Source organism: Excalfactoria chinensis, chromosome 6 (assembly GCF_039878825.1).
Source record: "Excalfactoria chinensis isolate bCotChi1 chromosome 6, bCotChi1.hap2, whole genome shotgun sequence".
NCBI classification, from domain to species: Eukaryota; Metazoa; Chordata; class Aves; order Galliformes; family Phasianidae; genus Excalfactoria; species Excalfactoria chinensis.
In genome coordinates this window covers 26,460,945-26,484,601 of record NC_092830.1, presented here as the reverse complement: position 1 = coordinate 26,484,601, position 23,657 = coordinate 26,460,945, and the positions used below count along the sequence as shown (strand labels likewise).

The following is a 23,657-nucleotide window of genomic DNA, read 5'->3' as shown; positions in this document are numbered from 1 at the left end:
AACTCATTTCAGTTACCCTCAAAGATAACATGAGCACCTCTCCAGCAACATGTCTCTTATTTAAAAGACTGTTACTGCTCCAACAGTGCTAGATGGGAGTTAAGCTCCTGTATCAAGGGAACCTGGGAGATGTTCAGCACTGGGAGTGACCCTATAGTGAACAAACAGAAATCAGTCCTTCCCCACCTCCCTCAGGGCTGCGACCTAAAACCACTCAAAGGCAATGATCTCAGTGCAGAGTGAGAGCTCAGGTGCCCAAGGTAGCACAGAGCTACGGCAGGAGGCCGCAGGAGTTCAGCAGATGGCGCAGTGGCCCCACAGAAACCTGCATTTATCACAACACCAAAGGCTTTGGACTTCAAAACTGCACAGAAAAAAGGCCTTCTTCCCAAACTGTCAAACTCCCCATGCCTCCTTTTGCAAATGGAAAAATCCATTGGTGAAAGCATCCTGGCCAAGCTCCTACTGACACAAGGCTTTTCATACCCCTGTTCTACAAGCAGTGCCAACTGCACACCAGGGTTCTTTCGCACTGTAACACCTAAAGCACAAATAACTTTCAGCAGATATCACAGCAGGTTTAACTGGGACTAAAAGCAACTGAATGAGCTCTTCAAGTGTGGCGAGATCATGAAGGAGACAGAAGCTCCAGTCCCATGCTTGAAAGACGACAAACTTCAACATGTGGAAGAGATATCAAGAGTGATATGTCAGGAGATGCACAACAACGCACAAATCAAGTACATAATCACGTGTCTGACCTGTAAAATGAGAACAAAGTAGTCGACAGGCTTGTTTCGCTGGTAGAGGTAGTGTTCTGGGGCTTTCTTGTTCTTCTCGTCATATTTCAGCTCCTGGATGACGTTGGGATGTTTTAGCAGCCTGAGAAGGATCTTCTCTGACATCTGGGATGGACCAAAGGCTTCTACTTCTACAACACAAGATACAACTAAGCATTACACTTCATACGCCTGGCAAGAAGTTAGCAGTACTCATTAATAAGCATTTGCCCATAAACGACACACAGATGCAGGGAGATCCATTATGGAATTGCCCGCTTCCTGTCTCTTAAGACTGTTAAATTCGTAAAGGGAGAAGAACATGAACACCCTGATGAAGTATTTATAAAACAAACAAACAACAACCACCAAAAGCATGTCTTCATCTGAAAGAAAAAAGACACAGGAAGGCAGTCTTGCCCATGTGAGAGTGCGGTTGAACAAGTTGACTGGAGAGTTGTAAATGGAAGAGCTTTACAGTTGGGGTACACAGAACCTTTGGATGTATTTTTTCCTTCCTCTGAATGTATTGAAGTTATACTGTATTTACTGCATTTTAAATAAATAAATAAATAAATAAATAAATCACTGTTTGGGGCCTTGAAAGTTACTCTAGACAGATACTCTGCATAATTCAAAGACACTATTTGAGCTGCCATGGTTCACACGGGAAGTTACTCAAAGTGATGCACAGTACAAGTCAGTTCAAACCATGTGGGATTAATACCTGACACAACAGAACACGTTCCCTACCCACTTGCCCTTCAATCATCAGTACTGCCAACAACAGCTGCAAGAAGTGAAAAAGCTCATCCTTGTGTGAGAGTTAGACCAGGAACGTCGAGATTCACACATGCAATCTGATAAGCATTCCTAATGCCTAATTTCAGAACAGGACCATTAATGACCAGCACCTCTCACCTGCTAGAGACACTATTCTCAGACTAGAGCAGATAACCCAAAATTGTAGCTTTCATCGCATTTAGAAGTGCCACTTCGAAGCACAGGCAGTTTGAAGCTACACCGTTCTCTTATCCACAAAACAAGCAGAGACACAGCGCTACAAGACTATGTCTGTTGAGCAGGTGCTTAGACAACTCCACTGAGTCTCATACAACTATGTGAACAATGCTTTGCTTGCTGTTAAATCCACATCTTCCTGTAGGAATGTTTCCTCTCACCAAGGAGATGCTCACGTGCACGTGAGCCGCAGAAATCCAAGCCTTTTAAGGACTGACGGCCCTTCAGCTGAGATGCGATAACTGATCACACACACGTTTAAGTTGCAGAGGCAGAACAAAGCATGAAGGTGGACTGAGAGCATCTAGGCACGCAGTTACTGTATCTTAGAGGAGGGGAAGCATTAATTTCCAGCTCGAGCTGGCCAACCGGAGACAGAACTTTATCACTTTCAATCCACGAATATAGAAGTGAAAGATGCACGTCTGAATGGCCTGCATATTAAGAAGTCTTTATATGCCAAAGAGAGACAACATGAGCAACAGGAAGGTCTGCTTTCCACAGGCTCTCCTGTTAACAGGTCCCATCCCTGAGGTGAAGGGACCAACTTTACGATGAAAGGCAATGTCAGCATTCAAGCCCCGGGCCTCTCTGCCAGACTGCCCGCACAAGGGCTAAAGCATCAAGGTGATCTGAGATGGGGACAACTGTCCTCTGAAGCCTGAAGCCATCAACGGAGGTCACGCAAGCCAGCAAGAAATCCATTTTTAAATGTACAGTTCAATAGCCTGCACAGCCTGCATTAAGTGCGTTGAGAGTTTTTCACTTCAAGTCACAAGTCTCATGGAACAGGCTTATGCCGTCCTGCAAAAAGTCCAGCATCTCTTTCTGGATGAAGTGCCAGAGTGCAATTACAGTCAGCTGGCCAGCGGTATCGAGTCCTCTGCGGTTTGTTCCCTGAGCTCTTCCTAATGGGGTGAGCTTGCTAGTCGTTAATCTGACGGACTCTACACATGCAGTGCGGCACTTGGCATTCATCCTTACCTTTCAGACCAATTTAAAGTTACTGGTCCACCCCTGGTAAATGTCTCAGAGGGTTCATGCCGACACTGAACACAGGAGAGGAGAGAATTTAAAAAGAAAAGCACAACAGTGGCATTATTTGTCACCCCACAGTCCAGCCTCCCTTCCCAACTGCACTGTCCCACCCGCCTCACCGGCCTTTGCTGACCAACTGCCTCCGAGGCTCTGGCACGATTGTGAAAAAAGATAATCCACACTTGCCTGTTGCCAGGAAGCGGTGCATTGCCAGGAGGAGCTGCGGTGATATTTTAACCTTCATCTCGCTGTCTGTCTGCTTGAAGGCAGAGAAGTCCTGCTTCCTGTCTCGATGAGCTACTTTCTTTTTCGTCTTGTTATCAGCTGGGGAAGGGAGGGTGGGAAAAGAAAGGAAGGAAGCGATTTCTGTTAGAATGGGGTCCAACATGAACTGTGCTGGATGGAGCCAGCAGGGACAGCCATCCAGAGCAACTGTGCAGACAGACCCATCTGTGGTACACATGCAGAGCCCTGCTTGCTGATACACCTTAAAAACTAGAAATAATCGTGACCTGTGCCACAGGCTCAGATCCCAGAACCCATAGACTTCGTTATCTCAATAGAAGAGAAGTGACTGCTTGCAAGCATCTAACTGCAGAGCAGTTCTGCATATTGTGTATACAGTGTGTTCACTTCTAGGCAGGCAGGAGGAGTCCAGCTCAGTGTTAATAACAACAGAAAAGTGTTCAGAAAGAATATGTGCCCACTATCTTCTTTTACACACATGCAGTAGCTTCCTGTAAGGATGCTGCTCCTACAGCCTACAGTGCTATGGTACAGAATGTTAGCAAGTCCACAAACCTAGGGGCCAACAGTGTAAGAGCACCACTGTCTAGGGGGTTATAACAGCCCGGGTATGCCTAAAGATCAGATTCCAGCTGCAAAAAGCTCTGTTTTCCTGCCATAGCACACTGATTTACACACTACCAATACCTGCAGGTCTAGCCAGGCAAATCACCATTGTGCAAAGTATGTTGCTACCATTTCACTGGATGTCAGTGAAGATGCTTCCTAGGACAAGCAATTTTTTGCCTTGTAGCTCTGTGGTTTACACAGCAGAAGTGGCACAGAGTTTACAAGCACAGATATTTAACATACCTGTTTTGACAACTCTTTGGAAATAGGAATATTAAGCTAAGATGTGGTCTTCCCCTCAGGTTCTGAGCAACCTGATTGAGCTGTAGATGTCCCTGTTCACTGCAGGGCAATTGGACAAGATGATCTTTAAACATCCCTTCCAACTCAAATGACTATAATTCTATGAAGTGCTGATCATTTGTAGAAGAGTCCTGGATTTCATATGGGACCAACCCTCTCTCATCTGTATGAATGCAAAACAGCAGCATTCCAGTCACACTAAGGGGACGATTAAACTCATCTCCTGCTAGAGCTAAATAAGTCATGTCACCAGTCAAACATGGGTCACAATGGTGAACTCCATGCCTCTCAGGAGATGCTGCACTCTGCACTGAGACCTGTTGGCCTTTGAGAAGGCTGAAAAATGTTCTCATACTATGGCCAGTGCCACAGGAGTGCAGCACACATTCTTATGGTGCATCAAATGCTCCAAACTTCCAACACAGCTATTCACTGTGACACTGGCTGAGACATTTTCAGAGCCTACCTGTATCACAACAGAAACCTCTTCTCTGCACCTCATCAGCATTCCCAGTACAGCTGCACACTCAGAAGCACTCAATCCAAGCAGTTGGTGACAGATCAAAGATATTTCACACTTTCTCTTGCTCCTGCCATTTCTGCAAACTTAAAGGTATAGCAGATGGAGCAGTATGAAGAAGTACCATGCATCCACCGGGAGCACAACCTGTGAGAAATTCAGCTGCGGAGCTTCAGCAGTGACAGCAGCTTTCAACAAGATCCACAAGGTTGCAATTGCTTCTACCCTAACACAGTCAAAACACATTTTCATGTAAGCAGCAGAAAGGCACAGCTCCAGAACCCAAAGCCATTGCATCAAATTTCTAGTTTCCATCAAAACACAACAGAACACGTTGAAAGCTCCAGAACAAAGGCATAATAACTGCCAAAATTCATCATAAGGTCTACTTATAAGTAAACACATAGGACAGAGCCAATCAGTTCAAAGGCTTCAAGTTCTGAGAAGCTGGCTTGGTCTAATAATGAACAGCAGCAGAGAGCATGAATACAACAGGGAGTTATTGGCACTGACACACAGCAAAAATCAAGCCGTCTTAATATATCATGGGCAGTAAGCTTCCTTACTAGCATGTTTTCAACACTACACCAATGAGAATTTGTTACAGCCTACCTACACGCTAAAAGTGTTTGCCTCAGTCTTCACTGGCAGTTTAGCTTCCCACGTCTCTCACACCCCCAAACCTCCAGGTGGGGTTCAGGAGATTGAAATCCCTCCCAGTGTATGAGCAGAACAAATCCCAGACCACCTCTTGAGGGTGAATGTGTACAAGCCTATAGGGCAGGACAACATGCATCTCAGGGCTCTGAAGAAACTGGTTGATGTGGCTGCCAAATCACACTCCATCATATCTGAAAAGTTGTAGCTGTCAGACAAAGTCCCTTGTGAATGGAAAATGGGTAACATCACACTGACTTTTAGGAAAGGGAGAAAAAAACACCTTGAGAGGAGTCCAGCAGAGAAGGACCTGGGGATCCTGGTAGATGAAAAGCTGGATGAGAGGCAGCAGTGTGCACTTACAGCCCAGAAGGTCAACAGTAACCTGGGCTGCATCAACTGAGGGGTCTCCTGCAACATAAGCCATTCAATGATTCTATGATAATGAAACCAGAAGGTGATCTCAACTGTATGTGGTAGGAAATACCCCTCAAATTCTCCTGTATCCTCCAGGAAGCCTGAGAAGCAGTTTCCCTCCTGTTCTGAAATCAGGAATTTTCTACACAAAACCCTCCCATGAAGGATGGTTTCAAATGAAATCATACTTCATGTTCAGCTCTATCTTGTTAATCTAGGAAGTCTTCATAGAGTAAAATTAAATATTGATTTATTTGCCCTTTAACGTGCTATTAATGGTCTAAACTTCTTTTTTTTTCCTTGAAAAACTACACAGTATGATCTATACAGTTTCTCTTAACAAACAAGAAAAAATAAACAAACAAACCAACCCCAGTATTTTGGATTATTACATAAAGTCTGAATTCACCTTGTAAAAGCATTATGTTGTAACTGATGAGCCCAGCAATTCAGTTGTGAAAGTACGAAAAAGATCAGTACTAACTGGAGTTCTGTGACTTCCATAGTAATCAGACTGTTCAATACAACTCAAAACACAGCCGTGATTTACAGGAATCTTTGGGCACGTAAATACTGCTAAAATACAGACCAGCTACGGAAAGCAGCTCAGGCAACTGAAATATATTAGGAAAAGTACAAGTCTGTCTATTCCACAGTGCAAAGTGCTGATTTGGCTTCTGGGCTGGAGGGAAGATAGGAAAATGCTTGCACTGGCCTGAAAAAGATGCTGCAGAAACATCCGGATCCTTTTCATGAGAAAAGGAAAAAAGAAAAAAATAAAGTGAAGGGCAGATGAGCATCATAAGCTATATTTAAAATGACCATTTCTATTATTTCTATTACAATAGAGTCTACAGACATCCTTGTGCTACCCATGAATACGTAGTAAAAAATAGCATCTGCCAGCAAGCGATCAAAGTACAGATAAGACAGATGAAGAATGACAGAGCGGAAGTCCAATATGCACAGGCTAGATTGTGCAGATGGAAACAGAAGTAAAGACACTTTGATAACTGGCCAAAAACCAGAGAAATGCTAAACTCAGAAAGAAGTCCAGATCTCTCAAGTCTCAGATAATGCTAAACCTGAACCATCATCTGTCATACCGTACACCAACACTAAGGAAAGAAAGAGCTGCACTGAGTGATAACAAGAGGAGTTACTTAGGACTTGCTGATTTGCAGCCCTGAAGAAGCCTTTCCATTCTCAGGTTCTCCCTGACTGAGTGACAGAGATGGACTCCAAAGAGAATCCATTCCTCTTCCCTGAGGCACAGATATCCACCTGCCTGCCTTCTTTATAAAGTATGGTGGGGACACAGACTACAGGCTTAGGAGAACACATGGGAGGTCACAAGCATTAGAATAAAGAAGTTTAAACTATGGTGGAGAACAGCTCTCCCGGAGAGACCGGGATGCTGCAAATCTTGATCTTCTAGATGGAAGGATCAAATAAAGCAAGCTGTCCTACTTCTGAATTCATGCAGCTTAAAGAGGTGAGGTGCCCTTGCTGTGAAAATAGAAATCATTTTGACCACCTGAGGGATCTGCAGATCATCTGACCATCAGCAAGTTAGCTGTAAGGCACAGCTGCTGCTGGATGGTGTCTTCTCTCTTGACTATTAAGAAAGTAAAGGTGCAAATATTTCTACTCACTGTATAGATCTGTTTCATCCAGAATCTCTGACTTGATGATCTCTTCAATCACATCTTCTAAAGTGACAATTCCCAGGACTTCATAAAAAGGATCCCCTTCTCCTTCATTGTTTACTCTTTGTACTATAGCCAGGTGAGACTTGCCTGCAAGGGAACAGATCAGTAGTTTAGACATTTCAGAATTCCTAAAAGATCAGAAATTACAGCAAAATTACAGACAGTCAGGTATAAATAGAGAGACAGAAAGGTTGGTGTCACACCCCATCAGTAAGATCCAAAATGTTTGAGATGCACATCTGATGTCCCTGTAGGAAACACAGTCCTGGACCACATAGATCCACCTAGCACACTAAAGGATAGTCAAGACATCAGGAGTGGACGGTTGTTTCTCTTCTCATGTCCTGCACTGACTGAGGAAGGACATAAAATCATAGAACGGTCTGGGTTGGAAGGGATTTTCAAGATGTAGTTTCCAACCCCTGCTGTAGGCAGGGACACCCCTCATCGGACCAGTCCCACCCAGCCTGGCCTAGAACACCTCCTAAGGTGTGGAATTCAGAACCATTCTGGGCAACCTGATTCAGCATCTAACCACCCTCACAGTAAAGAAGTTCTTCCCGATACCCAGTCTGTATCTACCCTCTTCCAGTTTAAAGCCATTTCCCCTTGTCCTGTCCAGATCAGGCTGGAGCCCTCTTTTGTAGGGAGCTCCTACAATGGTTCCAAAATGGCCAAACCACAGAAGGACACGGACAGTGCAGAGCTGGGGAGAGGAGCTCAGCCAAATCCACAAGTTCTCTTCCATCTCCCTTCCCACAAATACAATTTATTTAGACAGGCTCTATGCAGAAAGGGGCTTATTTATGAATTAATTAATCAAAATACGCAAAGCAACGGTGTCTGATTAACAAAGAGAAACGTTAAGATGAGATATACTAGTGCCTCTAAAGATTCCTAAGCTGTGCATCACCCACAGTGTATCTGATAAATCCTAAGGACCTTTCTGCCACAGGAATGACAAAAGTACTGCAACCCTTTGAACGTGCTCCCACACCCTTCCAGCTCCCCTAGCCACCACTGAGCGCCGCTCTTTGTAAAGGTGCACAAACAGGCACACTGATCTCTGCATTCAGAAGCTTCTCCAAATGCCAGCAGCATTCTGAGCACAAATACAGGTCTCACTGTGCCTTGTAAGCAACACAGTCTCAAGTTCTTCTTTGCTAGTCTCGAAAATGATGCTTATCCCCATCCATGGAAGATAACCAAAATAGTTCAACTCCTTTTAGACCCCTTTATAGGCAACAACGTCTGCATGTTTTAAGATTCAGATTATTAGACTAACAAGCATTCAAACTATTCCAACCCAGACTTACTCATGCCTAAAGAATGAAAATATCCTGAGCAAATTAGATGAGGGAGGAAAACTTATCAACTACTGATATAAACATTGCATCAGGTCAAGTCAATTCACTTTGGTAAGTTTTTCACATCTGCTTTCCCAGGGACCCAACATAAGCAGTTAAAAACAAATTCTTGGTGAATGCTGTCTGTCGAAAGTTAAATTCTTTTGCTATTCCCAGCTTGTGATCATTTAAAAGGAATTTTCCAAAGCAGGGTCTAATATTAGACTCAAAATGAAGTTTCCATTCCACTTAGGCGATATTCTCACCAAAGTAACTACTGCATAATCTGATTGTCTTGGAGCTACTCGTTTAGATGCAGATGGACATACTTGAAATACCAACTCCACAGCACTGCTGAGTCTTATCTTGAAGAGACCTTATTCTACAGTGAATTAACAGAAGGATGACTTGTGATTTTAAGTATGTTTGTATTGTACTGAAAGCCTTTCACTGCGCCAGATTTTCTTTGTATTCCTTGTAAGACTTCCAGCTCTTTTTACTGCTCAATGAACGGCGTTAAAAAAAAAAACAACTTCATAGAAAGATGGAAGATCTGCATGTTATTACCATTCCCCTTCTGCTGTAATATATTACTTCAATTATAGAATTGAATCATAGAATGATTTGGGTTGGAAGGGACCTTTATGATCATCTAGTTCCAAACTTCATGCTACAGGCAGGGATACCTTCCTCTAGAGCAGGTTGCCCAAAGTCCCATCCAGTCTGGCCTTGAATGCTTCCATGGAGGGAGCATTCACAACAAAAAATATTTCTGTTCTATCTACTGATGCTCAAGAACTGCAGCAGCTAAACGCCACATAAACAAAAGACTGATTTCCTAGTGCCTGTTCTGATATTAGTATATCTGCTTTCAAGCCAAAACACAACTCCTTCAAGACTTAAGTCCTTAAGTCTATCACAGACCAGAGCAGCTCATTCACACCTGCCCATTTAGATACTGGTTCCCAGTATCACCATTCTCCTCCATCAGTTAGCAGTAAGACTGCTCAAATCCATTCGAGTGGGTAAAATAAAATAAACCTCCTTCAAGCAACACAACAGTGCTATTAATGCAGTGCTCAGCCTTAATGAAAGTCACCAAATGACAGCCTTTCCCTCCACTTCCATACTTCCTATGGTAAAGTTTGCATAACTTCACTTTTTGAAGAGAAGAGTCTTGGGAATGTCTACGAGCAATCGGACAAGTTTAAGGGAATGGGACTGAGGAAGGAGCTGAAATGAAAATGAAGGCAGGAAACAGTTTTCTGGATATGCCATAATCTATGCCTATGCTTTTATTTATCACCCAAAGCACCAAGACAGTTGAAACTTGTCCTGGTTTCAGTGAATTTTTTCCTGGGCAGCATCAATCATCAGCTAGATGCTCATCATTCAAATGACATGTTGCAGAGCATTTATCTGTCAAACACACCATTTATCCAGTTTGATGCTCATCTTCTTTCCCTCTTGACTTTCAAGTTTTCATGTTTGCAACTATCATGAGTTCATCACATTGCTGGGGCCAGGTGAATTTAAACCAATCTAATTTGTTCTCAAACTCTACTCCTTTCCTTCAGTGCTCCTGTGGTCACTCAAGGAAAATGATCAGACCTGAAAATTATATTTCTTGGTTCTCTGTACGTTAATTTTGATCCAGGTCCAGAGATTTGCCAGAAATCATCAGACAGTGGAACACGCATTGGTTACAGTGATGTGAAGAAGACATGATCCCAGACTGGCTGCCTTTTCAGTGTCAGCCTGACTTCTGGTTGTTGTAAAGGAGACTGCCAAACACCCCCCAAGCATGGAAGCAATCAAGGCAGGAAAGGCGAAAGGAAAAATCAAAGGAGTGCAAAGAGTCCTTAATACATCATAAAAGAAGCACAACACAGCATGCAACCAATTTTAAAGGTGGTCTGTAAGTATGATAATGACTCCTCTGAGTATAATAAACAGAAATTGGCTACAGCTTTATTCAAAGATGTTATTAGGCCACTGGCATGTGCCATACCTTACTATTCAATTGAGAAAGAGAAGATTCAGCTGCACTTTCCATTGTTAAGTACATGTGATACGTATCCAACTAGGAGCTGAGCAAAGAACAGGTCCAGGTAAGGAAACCTGGATTGTCTGTATTTATTAATAGGCCTTTAATAACAGAACGCATATTAAACAGAAAGAGGGCAAAGAGGCAATGTTTGCTTTCTGCCTCAGCTTCCCCATCTACAGCAGTGGCTGGTAACATCAGCAAGAGCCTACAGACCTTACACGTGTGCACAGCGCCGGATACAAACTGGGACAAGTGCTAATCTCTGTTACTTTACCAAGGAGTTTTTTTAAAAGCAAATGCATTCTCACCCAACTGCTCAAAATCTTGCCTCTCAGCTTGGATTTTGCTTTGTACCACTGCTTCAGATTAATTTATTAAGCTAATCAAGGAGCATGAAGATGCTTAGTGGAATCCACATGGGTCAGTGAACCTTGAATGAGCTCAAGTGAGTCCATGTGACTGGTTGCATAGAACACCGTGGGAAGAAATGCTTGAAATAATGATTCTCTTGGTCAATACCTTGATCAGTCCTTGAAAGAAATGGGGGGAAAAAAGGAGAGGGAAAAAAAGATCCTTTGATCCTGAGGCACTTCTAGGTTCACAGCAAAGGCTTTAAGAATACTGTCAAGCAGCCCAAACTAGAGATGCAAATGTTCCATCAAGACCAACACCTGCTCCAGACAGGAGAGAGGTCCTTGTCTACATGAAGAGCTTTGACACACGAAGAGAGCTTTACCAACCCCATTCCCATAAACCACTTCCCCATGGACACATGGGCTGAAGAAACAGGCTGACAGGAAACCCATGAAGTCCAAGAAAGACAAAGTCATGAAGTGATAAGCTGACTCCCTAACTGACAACCTGTGCTTCTGAAGAATCTGCCTGTTTATTCTTTACATGACTGCATTGTTTTGGGTCAATTTCAGTAAAGGGCATTGTTTTGGGTCAATTTCAGTAAAGGTACACAACTGTGTCTGTCAGTGAGACTCACAGGTCCAACAACGCAATACACAAAACAATCAGTTTTAAAACGTGTTGTATAATTTAACCATTAAAACAACTCCCTTTCAAATACCATTGGCTTGCAAGCAATTCTGGACACATAACGTGTGTTTTCCTAAATCTCCTTTCTGCAGCACAGCTCAAGGGCATTACATCTCTTTTCTACTAGTGAAATTTGCATTCATGCTGTTTGCTTTTGCACGTTGATTGTTTTCAGCAGGGGAATGGGGCTGCTACTTTCCCCCCATGTCCTCTTTTACCTACTGCTGCACACCGTCTGCTGGTTCAACACACCACCATTCACAGAACCCAGGGAAAACCACAACGCCTGCACAAATGTAATCTAGATTTAGAATAGGCTTTTTACATCCAGCTCCTTTCAGCAACAACACACACACATTTAATATACATTTGGGAAGGGAATCCAATAACTACAATTCACTTAATGCAGCCGCACAAAGCTCAAGGAACAAGTGGAAGTATTAGTGGTACCATGGGGAATATGGTGATTCTTTGCCTTTAAACCAGAGCTCACAGCCTTGCACAAACATTAACTAGAAACCACAGCAGCCTTGACAGGAAAATTAAAAAGTCACACTTTAAATAGATTTTTTTTTGTGTGTTAAAACACTGAACGCACATTTTAGTGGGAGGACACAAATAAGGGAAAAATTACATAGAGATGCAGAATGACTTCCTGACAGTGAATTGTATTCATAAGGAATACTTTCCCAAGGGAAATGGCAGGAGATCAGTTACTTGCAACTTTGAAAACTGGACAAGTCTCCTAGAAAGGGCTCAGTAGCTCTCTGCTGCCCTGTGGCAGATGGAAGAGAACAGATGAGCTAACATTTTCCATCTCCAGCAGCCTATCACCCTTTCTATGCACTCCAGTTCTGCTGCCCCTGCCTACCCTTCAGTTTGTTCTGGTCAGACCTTGGTGAGAAGTGTGCCACCAAACTTAATGTATTGCGCAGGTTGTCTTTTTACTGTAAAAGCATAGCAAGAGAAAGCTGTTACCTGGGGCAGGTTAAACACAACCAGACTGCACTGGGCAAATTCAGATCGGAGGCTGAAAGTCCATGAGTAGGTCCATGAGTAGAAGAAATCAGCAGGAAACCAGACACAACTTGTCAGTAAGGAAAAAAGTCATTTAAGGTGCATGCAAGCAGCAAAACTGAAATGAAAGAGTAAAGAGGAATGGTTTCAAAGTACATTAGTACTGGTCCCCTTGACATGGGCAGTGTGCCAATGCTTCCTGGTCACTCAGTCCCTATCCAGGAAGGAATTTGGGCTGGATACAGCTGAGAATGGAAAAACCAGCGTCTGGTGAAACACACACCACTAGCTGCTCTCAGTATTGTCCAGAACGTCTGATTGCAGTCTGGTACATGGGCAAATAGAAGCTGTCTCCCAAAACTGGAAGCTAACATCCTAGAGAAGTATCTGCAAGGTCTTAAGTGGGAGAGGAAGAGATCGAAAATATAGGGTTTGAAAGAGGACACTCTCAAAACAAAGCATTTTTGATACCCTCTCTTTTGAGACTCAAACCAGAAGTTGTGGTATCAGGACGCCGGTGGCTTGAGATGAGAAAAAAGCTGGAAGTTTAAAACACGAGTCAAGGAAGTATTTGAAAGCATGCAGCAAATAGAAGCTGAGAGAAGAGGTGGCAACACTGAGAAAACACTGAGTCTGGAGGGAGATCAATTGCTGTTTGGGCTAACACTGAAGAAAATAACACAGATAAAATGTAAGGCAAGCAAACAGAATATTCAAGTCATTCCTGGTCACGGTTCACATCTTCCACACCAGCTTCAAAAGATTCTGAAGTGTGACTTATGCTGCTGTGCTTCTACTTCCCAAGGCAAACAATGACCTTTTGGAAAGGAGCACAGGAAATGCATCGCTTCTGACCTGAACCTTCACAGCATGGCCAAGGACCCTGTAAAGGACCCATGCATATTTCATTACTTCCTTGTTTGTTAGGATTGCCCCCACCAATTCCAGCACTCCTTCAGGGATGAACAGCGGGCATCAGGCAGCAGAAATACAGCCAGTAGAGGGAGTGCAAAACCTTGGGTTTGTTAAATTCAAAGCTGCAGGTCCTGAGAGCTCAGGTGGAGCGGACAGGTCCTGGCTCTCAGGACCTGGACCTGCCCTACCAGCTGTAGGGCCCAAGTGCTGGCCTGCTGCTGAGTCTGGGCAGGTCTCCTCTGGGAGATGCATACCTCGGGCTGAGACTCCACAGCAACGACCAACAATGGCACAGGCTGTGTAATGTCTCGTTCTGCAGCTCTGTGTCTTTGCTACACCTGCAAACCCTATCTTCTCAGCTATCCCCTGCCCTGGAAGGGGCAACTGCTGAGCCCTGCCATCACTCATGGCAAGGGTGTTAGTGCCCTCCATCACTCCCACCTGTCCAGCTAGCCATTTTTGCTCACCTATAGCTAATTCACTAAACAAAAACATGAATGTTAGGAGATGGTTTAGTGGGAACAGTGGTGATGGGTTGGTGGCTGGACCACAGGATTTTAGAGGTCTTTTCCAACCTTAACGATTCTATGATTTTATGTTCATGACCAGAAGTCAGCCATGAAGAGTGATGAACTCGAATCACTCCCATGTTCAGGTAATCAAAACATGACAAACAACAGCCCGATGTGTATCGTAACAGCCAAAAATCCTAGATCCTAATCCTCCCTGCCCCCCTTGATTCCTGGAATGGAGTTTAATTTGGGATTTTGGCAACTACACCATGGGATTTAAAATCCTGCAAAGGTAAAGTACTAGAAGGCATAACAGAAACACACTTGGACATCAGGAGGAGGTTAGCTAAGGCCAGCATACTTACATAAGGACCCAAGCAGTGCTGAGAGCAAAGCGTGTGAGCTGAGAAGGAAGAGCAGCATCTTGGGACTGTGGTTGAGATAGGAACTGGGGGCTGGATTTGATTACCATCAGCAGCTAAAAGTGGTTTACTTTTAGCTCACTATTCAGGACATAAATTAAAATGGGTTACTGCATTACCAACACCTTAGATCATGAATATTCTATTTTAATGACCTGTTTTACTTTCAGCCACTTATACCACACACAGCTTGCAATTCCAGCAGCTCAAACCCCAACCGGTCAATGGCACTGTCTGATCTTTGAGCTAAGTGCAAGGCTTTCTGATTTCTATTGTGGCATCAGCCAGGGGAAGCTTAACAAAAAGCTACCCTGTTAGCTCTCTAAATTGGTAACAGCAACCTCTACGCAGTGGGATTTATACAACTTTAGAAGGACATGCATGCCTATGCTTTCACAGGGAGCAAAGCAGCAGCATAAACATGCCTGCAAACACAACTAGCAGCAGTAAGCTCAACTTTGCATGGTAGCAGAATCAGGGCCATGTGAGCTCTTGCTCTCTGACACTGCACATTTATTTCTCCAACATGTAACACAGGATGTCCCAATTCCACATACCAAGCTGTGACAGCCACCATGAAAAAAAGACTTCAGATGGTGTTTATGCAGGTTAGGCCTGGGCTCAGGTACCACAAGACGTAAGGATGCAGGAAGGGCTGCACAAAAGTGGTCTTATGCTGTGAAATGAAAGGGCGGAATGTTTTCTGGCTGGAAAGTGTATGGGCTTTTATTTTAAAGCCTACAGGTATGGTACATCTAAGCATAGTCAACTGTCAAGACAGTGCCTCAGAGAGACTCAACTGGACTAAATGTTTCCAATGCCCTGAACCCACCAAGCACATCTTCATTCGGAGCCATTTCCACTATCAGCACAGAGCAGAGCACTGCTGACTCTCAGACCCACGCCTCTTTATTAACAACATGCACAGACCAACAGTTATGGACATGAGAAAGGGAAATCATTTAACACCCCCTCCGCCCCTCCCAAAGAGATGCTGAAGCTGCCTGACACAACAGCAAAGAGACAGAATAAGAGCAGCTACTATTTCAGCGCTATTTCAGTGTACAGAAGGAGAGAAAAGTGACTTTGCATTTTGCTAAGGATTTAAATAGATTCTACCTTAATGACACATTATTTAATAACCCTATTAAGCAAAGCAGCCAAATGAACCAGGATTTGTAGTTTAACTTCTGAGTCACTATATCCAGGAAAAGATAATATTACAGTAAACTGCCTTGTTTGAAAGAGTGACAATAATGTCACGTTAATAATAACATTATTAAAACTACTGAAGAACAAACATAGAATAAGTGGCTTTGTTCCTAAGTGCAGGGCTTTCAAATGAACAAGGAATACATCACCACCGATCCCTTCAGACACAGCAATGTTAACTCTTTCAAAACAAGTGTTACTGAGTCAGATTTTAGAAACAAGGACTTCAAAGATCAGTCTTTGGCCACGACACCACAACCATTTGTAATTACTGACTATATACAGCAAATTTTTGAAGTCTGAGTGTGGGAACAATGCAGTTTTTAGCAATTCTGTTGGCCACCCTGAGCATCTCTCTGGTAGGATGAGTTTGCCCAGAGCAAATTGAAGGAGGAAGGAAATCTACCAGATAAGAAAGCAAAGCCTTTCCTATCGAGAAACAAGGCACTAGAGAGCAAACAAAGAGGAGTCCAAAGCAGGATGCTGTGAATTTGTCACCACTGTTTTTGCTGTGATGAAGAGTTCTTCTGTTTCAGAAAATTAAGGTTTAACAGGGCCTATCTAAATAGCGAAGAAAATCAGTTTGGAACAGCAACCACAGTCTATAGTTAATAATCAACAGTAGCTATAAAGAGCAATTAAAAAGACACACTGAGAGACAGCAACTTCTAGATATATTTCAATTGAATCTGAGTCCACTTTTTACTGAAATATTTTGCTACAGTATTTATGACAATTTCCATCACAGTTTTCTGAATCAAACAACAGAGACAGTATGCACGGTGTCTGAGGAAGCAAGAAGACAATACGAAGTATTAGTGCAAAGGCTGCTCCTTGTTTTATTATAAAATTCAGGCCAAAATGCTTTCAAAGAGGGCACATAAATCAGGGTAGGCCAACAGCGTGTCAGCTGGATGGGAGGGGGAGACAAGCAGTTCACACCTCCATTACAGTATTATCCAAGTTCCTCTTTGTCTAATATTTACCATAAAGTGAAGAGATGCAATAACCTTTTTTTTCTTCTGACAGGACGATATTTTAGCCTGACAGGATGTATTTCTTCCCTGATCTGCCTGATTATCTCAGGGAAGGGGTAGTGCAACTAACCCCCCCATTCTGACTGTATCATTTTATTCCCACCCAAAATGAAGCTGGATATACTTGGTCCCATACGACCTAAGCAAGCAACTTTATTATCACTTCTGGGATTTTATTTATTTTGAACATTTCACTCTAGAAGAAGCTAAGCCCATAATCCAAGGAAGTCAGGATGTACCCAGCTGCCTTCACAACACCCTGATGAGAGCTACAGCACAGCACAACCAGACTGGATAGAGAAATCATCTCAGTTCCCAGGTTGAAGTCACTGGTAAAGGTTGGATTAGTCAACAGACCCGTGGTTCATGGTTCACAGTTCGCTTGCTTCCCTGTCCAGAGGTGTATTGGAACTCAAGCTTTCCACTCAGCTTTGGCCACAAATCTGCACCCATGCTACCAGGGCTCAGTAGGGTATGATACCAACAATCATGCATCACTAAATTGCTCCGGCCACAGAAAGGACCACAGAATGATGATGTCCTGTTGTCGTGACTTCTACTTCACATTTGTTTGGTTTTAGATGGATTAGGCTGAATGCTTCTACATCTCAATAAACACTAAAGTAAAACAGCTCTAGCTTCTGCTAGAAAAGACACAGGCAATTAGGTCACGCAACGTACATGCGTGCACTTCACTGCTATTTTCCATGACTGCTTGTAAATCCAAACATTCTGGGTATGCCCATACAAAAACATCAATATAAACCTCAATCAGAAAGCCAGTCTACTATACTCCAAGGACTTGCCCTTAAATCTACAAGTATAAACACCAGTATTTATCCAGCATATTAACAATAGCAAAACAGATGTGCTTCACAGGAGATGATCCAAGGACTGGGGCATGAGAAATGGAAAAATGAGAGCCAGAGCCAAATGTCTACCTGCCTTTTATTTTTAGATGGATGGGTCTAACATTTCCTGTTCCCACTTTCCTTCTGCAATACCAACTTATATTTGAAGGGAGATTATAAAAAGGAGGGAATTCGACTTTTTATACAGGTAGGACAGTGATGGGGTGAGAGGGAATGGTTTTAAAGTAAAGGAGGGAAGATTTGGATTAAATGCCAGGGAGGATTTTTTCACTGAGAGAGCGGTGAGGCACATTCTGCCCAGAGAGGTTGGGGATGCCCCATCCCTGGAGGTGTTCAAGGCCAGGTTGCATGAGGCCCTGGGCAGCCTGATACGGTGTTTGATCTAACAGATGGAAACCCTGCCCATGGGAGGAGAGTTGGAAATTGGTGATCTTCAAGGTCCCTTCCAACCCACCCATCCTATGACCCCCACCTTTCCCTGCACCCCCTCCTTAGGCCTGCAGAACTCCTGGCCTCTTCTTGCATCTTTAATTTCATGATTTCTGGAGTCGTGGAAGACCAGAACAGGAAAAAAAATAATAATAAAGAACAACTAAGACTGTTAGAAGTTTTGCTTTCAGAAAGATTCAATCTTAATCAAAACAAAACCAACATATAAAACCACAAACAAATGGGAGGCCCCCCAAGAAATCCTTCTCACAGCAGCAGGGGGGAAGACCACCTGCCAGCCCCCCAAGTGACAGGAGCAGAAAGAACTTCAAAGCATCACTTCTACCTACAAGAAAAACATTATGATTTCTTCAGGGCAAAGTAAGGAGCCCTGGTGCTGCCAGGCTCCTTTCCCTGCTGCCCTGCAGCCACACAAGGGTTAGACAAACAGGCCTGCAGGTGCTGGCAAAAAGGAAATGCTCTCTGAGTTCACAGCAGGGCTAGCACTTGGATATTTCTGTATTGCCCACATCTAAAAAAAGACTCGGTTCACACAAGTAGCTATTTTACCTTACTGTCCCACAAGAACTAAATGCATTTTTTCCGATTACACTTTCCCACCATAAAATACACGACAAAATGTGACAAATATTTTGAAATATTCCTAGGAAAGCATTTTGCTTATATATAGAAACATGAGTATATATGGAAACACACAAAATGGTGTGGTTATATATAGATGTCTCCTCACTGTATAACTAATATTAGTTCATGGAATTGGAAGTTACACACAACGAAAAAAATGACTTAGAGATCCAGTGAGCTTTGCCATGAAGCAGACAAAGCAGCAAACCACCCTTGGATTTATGATGATTTCAGTATGAAATGCTGAATGGTGAAATCCCTCGAGCATTCCTCTGACACAAGAAATACTCAAAAAAATAAACAAAGTAGGAGATGAGTCCAATAGGCTGGCTGGAGAGAATTCTATCCCTCATCTTTTTTGTTCTTCCACTCCAGCAAAACCCCTAAAAGGAGCCATAAGTCATTGGCACAGGAGTCTTCTGGGGCCATACAGTTTGCTTCCCAGTCAACAAAAGATGGTTTCACTAAGGTCCTTAGCACTTCAAATTGCTTCGGAGGAAACATTCCAAGTGACCATCACCACTACTAGCCCTGAGAGAATATTGCACACCACAATGCCCCTTCTGATATAAACAAAAGTACTTTGGTAGTCACATGAAGGTCATAAACATTCTCTGTAAGTCCTGTTCACATAAATGATATCAGATTGGATATTGGGAAAAATTTCTTCTCAGAAAGAGTGGTGATGCACTGGCACGGGCTGCCCAGGGAGGAGGTGGTGAAGTCACCATCCCTGGGGATGTTAAAGAACCATGGAGATGTCGCAATGAGGGACGTGCTTTGGTTGGCACAGTGGGGATGGGTTGGACTACATGATCATCATAGTGGTCTCTTCCAACCTTAATGATTCTCTGAAATCTAAAGCGTTTTAGTTTTAGTTCCTAATTTCTCCTCCATGGTTTGCTGTTTCACACGCCACATTTTTGCATTAGATTAGAATGTAAAGAAGTAAAATTATCTTACCTGTCTAAGTGTTAAAGCTGAGGGAAAATAAACAAGCGGAAAATGCAGCAAAAGTTTGTTTTAAAGGACATTTAAACAGTATTTCCTTGCCCTCAGAGAGTTAGTGAAATAGCCGCAGAGTACACTCCTTCCCATTTTTCTCATTAAACAGCCCTTCGATCCCATCTCATCACATTTGTTCAAGCACTGTTCTAAACCATGACGCTTATTGCACAGTATCTAAACCATAGTCCTTAGAACTATCACAGGTGTCTGTTTTAACCAAACAGCTCTGCTTGAATGTCTTAACTGATGGAATCAACCAGACAAAGCAACCAAGAATAACGTTCAGAAAGTGGTCTGAGTGGGGAACCACACACTGAAGGCACTGCTCATAGAGCTGTAATGGAGACCCACGTGTATGTGTGGATGTACAGCAAAAGAGGCAGACAGCTCTCCAGAATTTAAGACATCCTGTTTACTCTCAGCAACAAAATTTGTCTCCTCTCAATCTTCAAGGGCTGGCAACATCTCACCTGCCTATTTACATGGCAACTCTTCCTGTCAAAAAGCTCTTGGTATCTACTGGTCTTCTCTCCTTCACTGAACTTCTGCTGCATCAGAGTATCCAGAAACACAAACAGGACTGAGGATGAATAAGTTCAATTGCACTGTTGGGGCAGTGAAGACTCAAAGACTTCTTAGAAAAGCTTTACAGATTTCTGTCCCATTTAACAACATCACAACCTTCCAGCTGGCTGAAAATCAGCAACTTCTAACAAGTTTCAGCTGAGCAGTAAAGGAGTATTACACTGATCTAGAGTAGGACTAGACCTTGCTCTAGATTCCAGGTCCAAGAACCCCAATCCCATTCAGCCTCACAGAACACCCAGTTCTTTCATGACCACAAGTGATCAGGAGCTGAGATCTATTATTCGTGTAGATGATGACGTGTCTGGCAGAACAACAGCTCTTGGCAGGACAGCGGAATATTTAGGCAGTGTAACAACCCAAAGGAAACGATTTGCCAAACTGACTGCAACGAGAGCCTTCAAACTTCTTCAATTTGTGGACTGCTAAAAACACTCAGTGGGAATGCAGAGCTTTGAACAAACTGTCACGGACAACAGAACTAGTGTTTCCAAAATACCTTTCACCGCAACATCAGAAATAGTCCTTAGGCTTAAGATTAAAAAGCAAAAAATCACCAGACCTTGTTGTTTTCTGGAAGTCTTTTATCCAAACAGTAAGCAATCTTCCTTACCATATAAAATACTAAGACTTAAAAGCCTGAAATCAAACTGTTACGGGTCTTTGCAAAATAAAGACCTTCTTACTGGTGACATCGGTGAGAAGGGGCTGGAAGTCTCTATCTGCTGTTCAGAAGATTTTCTGTGAATTAAACAGGTTTCTGAAAAACTTGTTGCACTGCCTACAGTCTGACGGTCCAGTCGACATTATGGGATGGCTGCTCAGAGCAATGTTCCCAGACAGCTACAGAGCACGTACATACCTGGCTACCCTACTGTCAAACACAGCTGCTGATTCAAACACCAGACCTGGTTTTGTTGCCAGAGTGATGTATTCCCTTCGCACAGCAGTCCTCTAGCCTGGGACTGCTCGTGGTGGGTACACCATGGGGCAGAGCACCCCAGGGCTCTGGGCAGAAAGTGAGAGTGGGTGCAACTCTGGAGCAGACCCCAAATGCCAAATCCCACACCGCTGTATTGCCGAAGAACTGAAGCTGGGATCAGCGGTTGGCAGCAGTGGTTTTCTTTGAAAGGCAGTATTTAGAGGCTAATCAACAGGAGCAAAATAGAGGGAGAGGAGAAAGAAAGGAACTGTGGGAACTGCAGATGAGATTCATGCTATTTTTCCACTGCGGTAACAATGAATCAGTGCTCAAGCCACCATTCCTGCCCCAGTACACTAGGTTACCCAATCATTTGTCTGTTTCTCTAAGGAAACCTCCAGAGGCAGTCACAGAAACCAGGGGACAAGAGAGTCCTGCAGACCTAAGAGAGGGCAAGAGGAAGGTGACAGACACCTGGCAAGGGAGAGGTGGGAGGACTGGGGGTGAGACAAGACCCACCTGGCACAGTGTGATGCTTCAAACACTCAAGTGTTTCCCCACATTTACTGTCTGAGTAAAGAAAGAGCTCATGGCAGAAAGTGAAGCTGAGGTCGACACCGCTCCTGATATGTGGATATCAATTTAGTAGGATACAAGAAGAAAAAGGAAGCTCTTGTTCAGCCCGCATCTCTGGATTGGTGAGACCTCAGTTCCCACCCCCAGCTTTGTGCCTTAACTTCCTCACTGATCTTCAAAGCAGCATTGCCCTCTGCCCTTACACCCCCTTCTTTAATGCCATGCTATGGAACACCCTTTCAAAACCCAAGCCTTAAAACAGTTGTCTCCTTGCAAGCAAGAGCAGGGGCTACAGCACAACAGAAGTTCAAATCTGTAAACCAGAGCAACCACTTACATACTACAGCAATTCCTTTGTCAAAGATGGAGGAAGCAGAGGACATAAGGAATGTCTGGAAATGTTTCAGGGCTGACAAAACGGTGGCAGCGTGAACACAGTCAGAACTAAGAGAGAAAGAAACAAATCAAAGACAAGCACAGAAAGTACCAAGGCATGACAAGCAGATGCTAAGGCAAGGAGGTACTCAGAGGGGTGACTTCTGCTAACCTTCTGCTGACCTTAAGAAGTAGATGAGATATTCTAGAAACAAGAGGGGATACTAAGCCCTCAGTCACACAAATGAGTTGTTCAGTGAGTTATACACCAAGCTGCTCGTGAGAAAGTCTCCTGAGCCCTGTGAACAATGAAAGCAGCCCTTTTTTCCATCCATCTCTCCCAGAGTATTTAAAGATTTGAATTTTCCCATATCAATTTTGGTTTGTCTCTCTTCCTATAAATAGAGAAGCAGCAGTGCATCCATCTCTTCTTCATCTTTTTTGGTGGCCTAGCATTGAGCGCTGGCTGGAATGTTTTTCTAGTAAATGATAAGCGATGGGAAACAAGTCGAAGACAAAGGATGAGAGACCTTGAGCTCAGACAAATAGGAGAGATGGGAGCCCTCTTGTCTCTCCCAAGAGGCAGGTATCTTTTCTCTGGACCAAAGGGTTTTGTTTTGGAAACAAACGCATCTATTTCTGTCATTTCCTTTAGACATGCAGTCTTCATGGGGTTGATAGCAAGACTGACTACAGTGTCTGAGAATGACTGTTTGGCCCCCAAAAGAAAGCATTTCTAACCTAAATATGAGACCCAAAGGAAACAGACCCCTGCTGCTAAGCATATGTCTCAGTGGGCTGACACTGCGATATGTGCTCTGCTCCCAGAGCCTCTACTTCAACCCGAAGTTCTAATAATCAAGTTAGTGCTTTATCAGGAAAGCTAAAGCCACTGGGTTTTCTGCTGAGAGTTGGGCTGGTGGAGAGGCTGGAGGGACACCAGCAGGTGGCCTGGCTGACATGAGAAAACAAGGGTGGTTTGAGCACTGGGACAAGCAAGTGAAGAGCTGCAGGAATGCCTACCCTGACCCACGGGAAGTCAACCGCACCATATGTTCCCAAAGAAAACAAAAACACAAGTGGAAGAGGAAGGGTCAGTCATGGCAAAGAGAGAAAGTACCCTGATCAGGGCTTGGAAACTGCTTCAGAAGTCAGTGAGGCCCACCGGTGCCAGGATGCTTCAGCACAATGTGAATGCAGCTCAGGTATCTCAGGCCATGGCCCCGATGTACCACTGCAGCGATGGACGGGACCAGCAAGTTGCAGTAACACGGCATCATCTCCATTAATTGGAAAGGGAGTTGGGGCAAGCAGAAGGGAGGGGCAGATAATGAATTCCAGAAGATCACAGACTTCAATCTCTGCCTAAAAACAGGAACTGTGGTCAAG

At 43.6% G+C, this 23,657-nt stretch overlaps 1 protein-coding gene across 2 annotated transcripts in view; it reads right to left on the bottom strand.

Moving 5' to 3' along the window:
- CNNM2 (cyclin and CBS domain divalent metal cation transport mediator 2) overlaps nt 1-23,657 on the bottom strand; it is a 98,214-nt gene that overhangs the window by 11,993 nt on the left and 62,564 nt on the right. For both annotated transcript variants that reach the window (XM_072339766.1, XM_072339767.1), the window contains exons 2-4: nt 7,245-7,388; nt 3,024-3,161; nt 762-931 (exon numbers count right to left, since the gene is read on the bottom strand). In XM_072339766.1, coding sequence (XP_072195867.1) covers nt 762-931; nt 3,024-3,161; nt 7,245-7,388 — 452 coding nt within the window. The remainder of the gene's footprint in view (nt 1-761; nt 932-3,023; nt 3,162-7,244; nt 7,389-23,657) is intronic.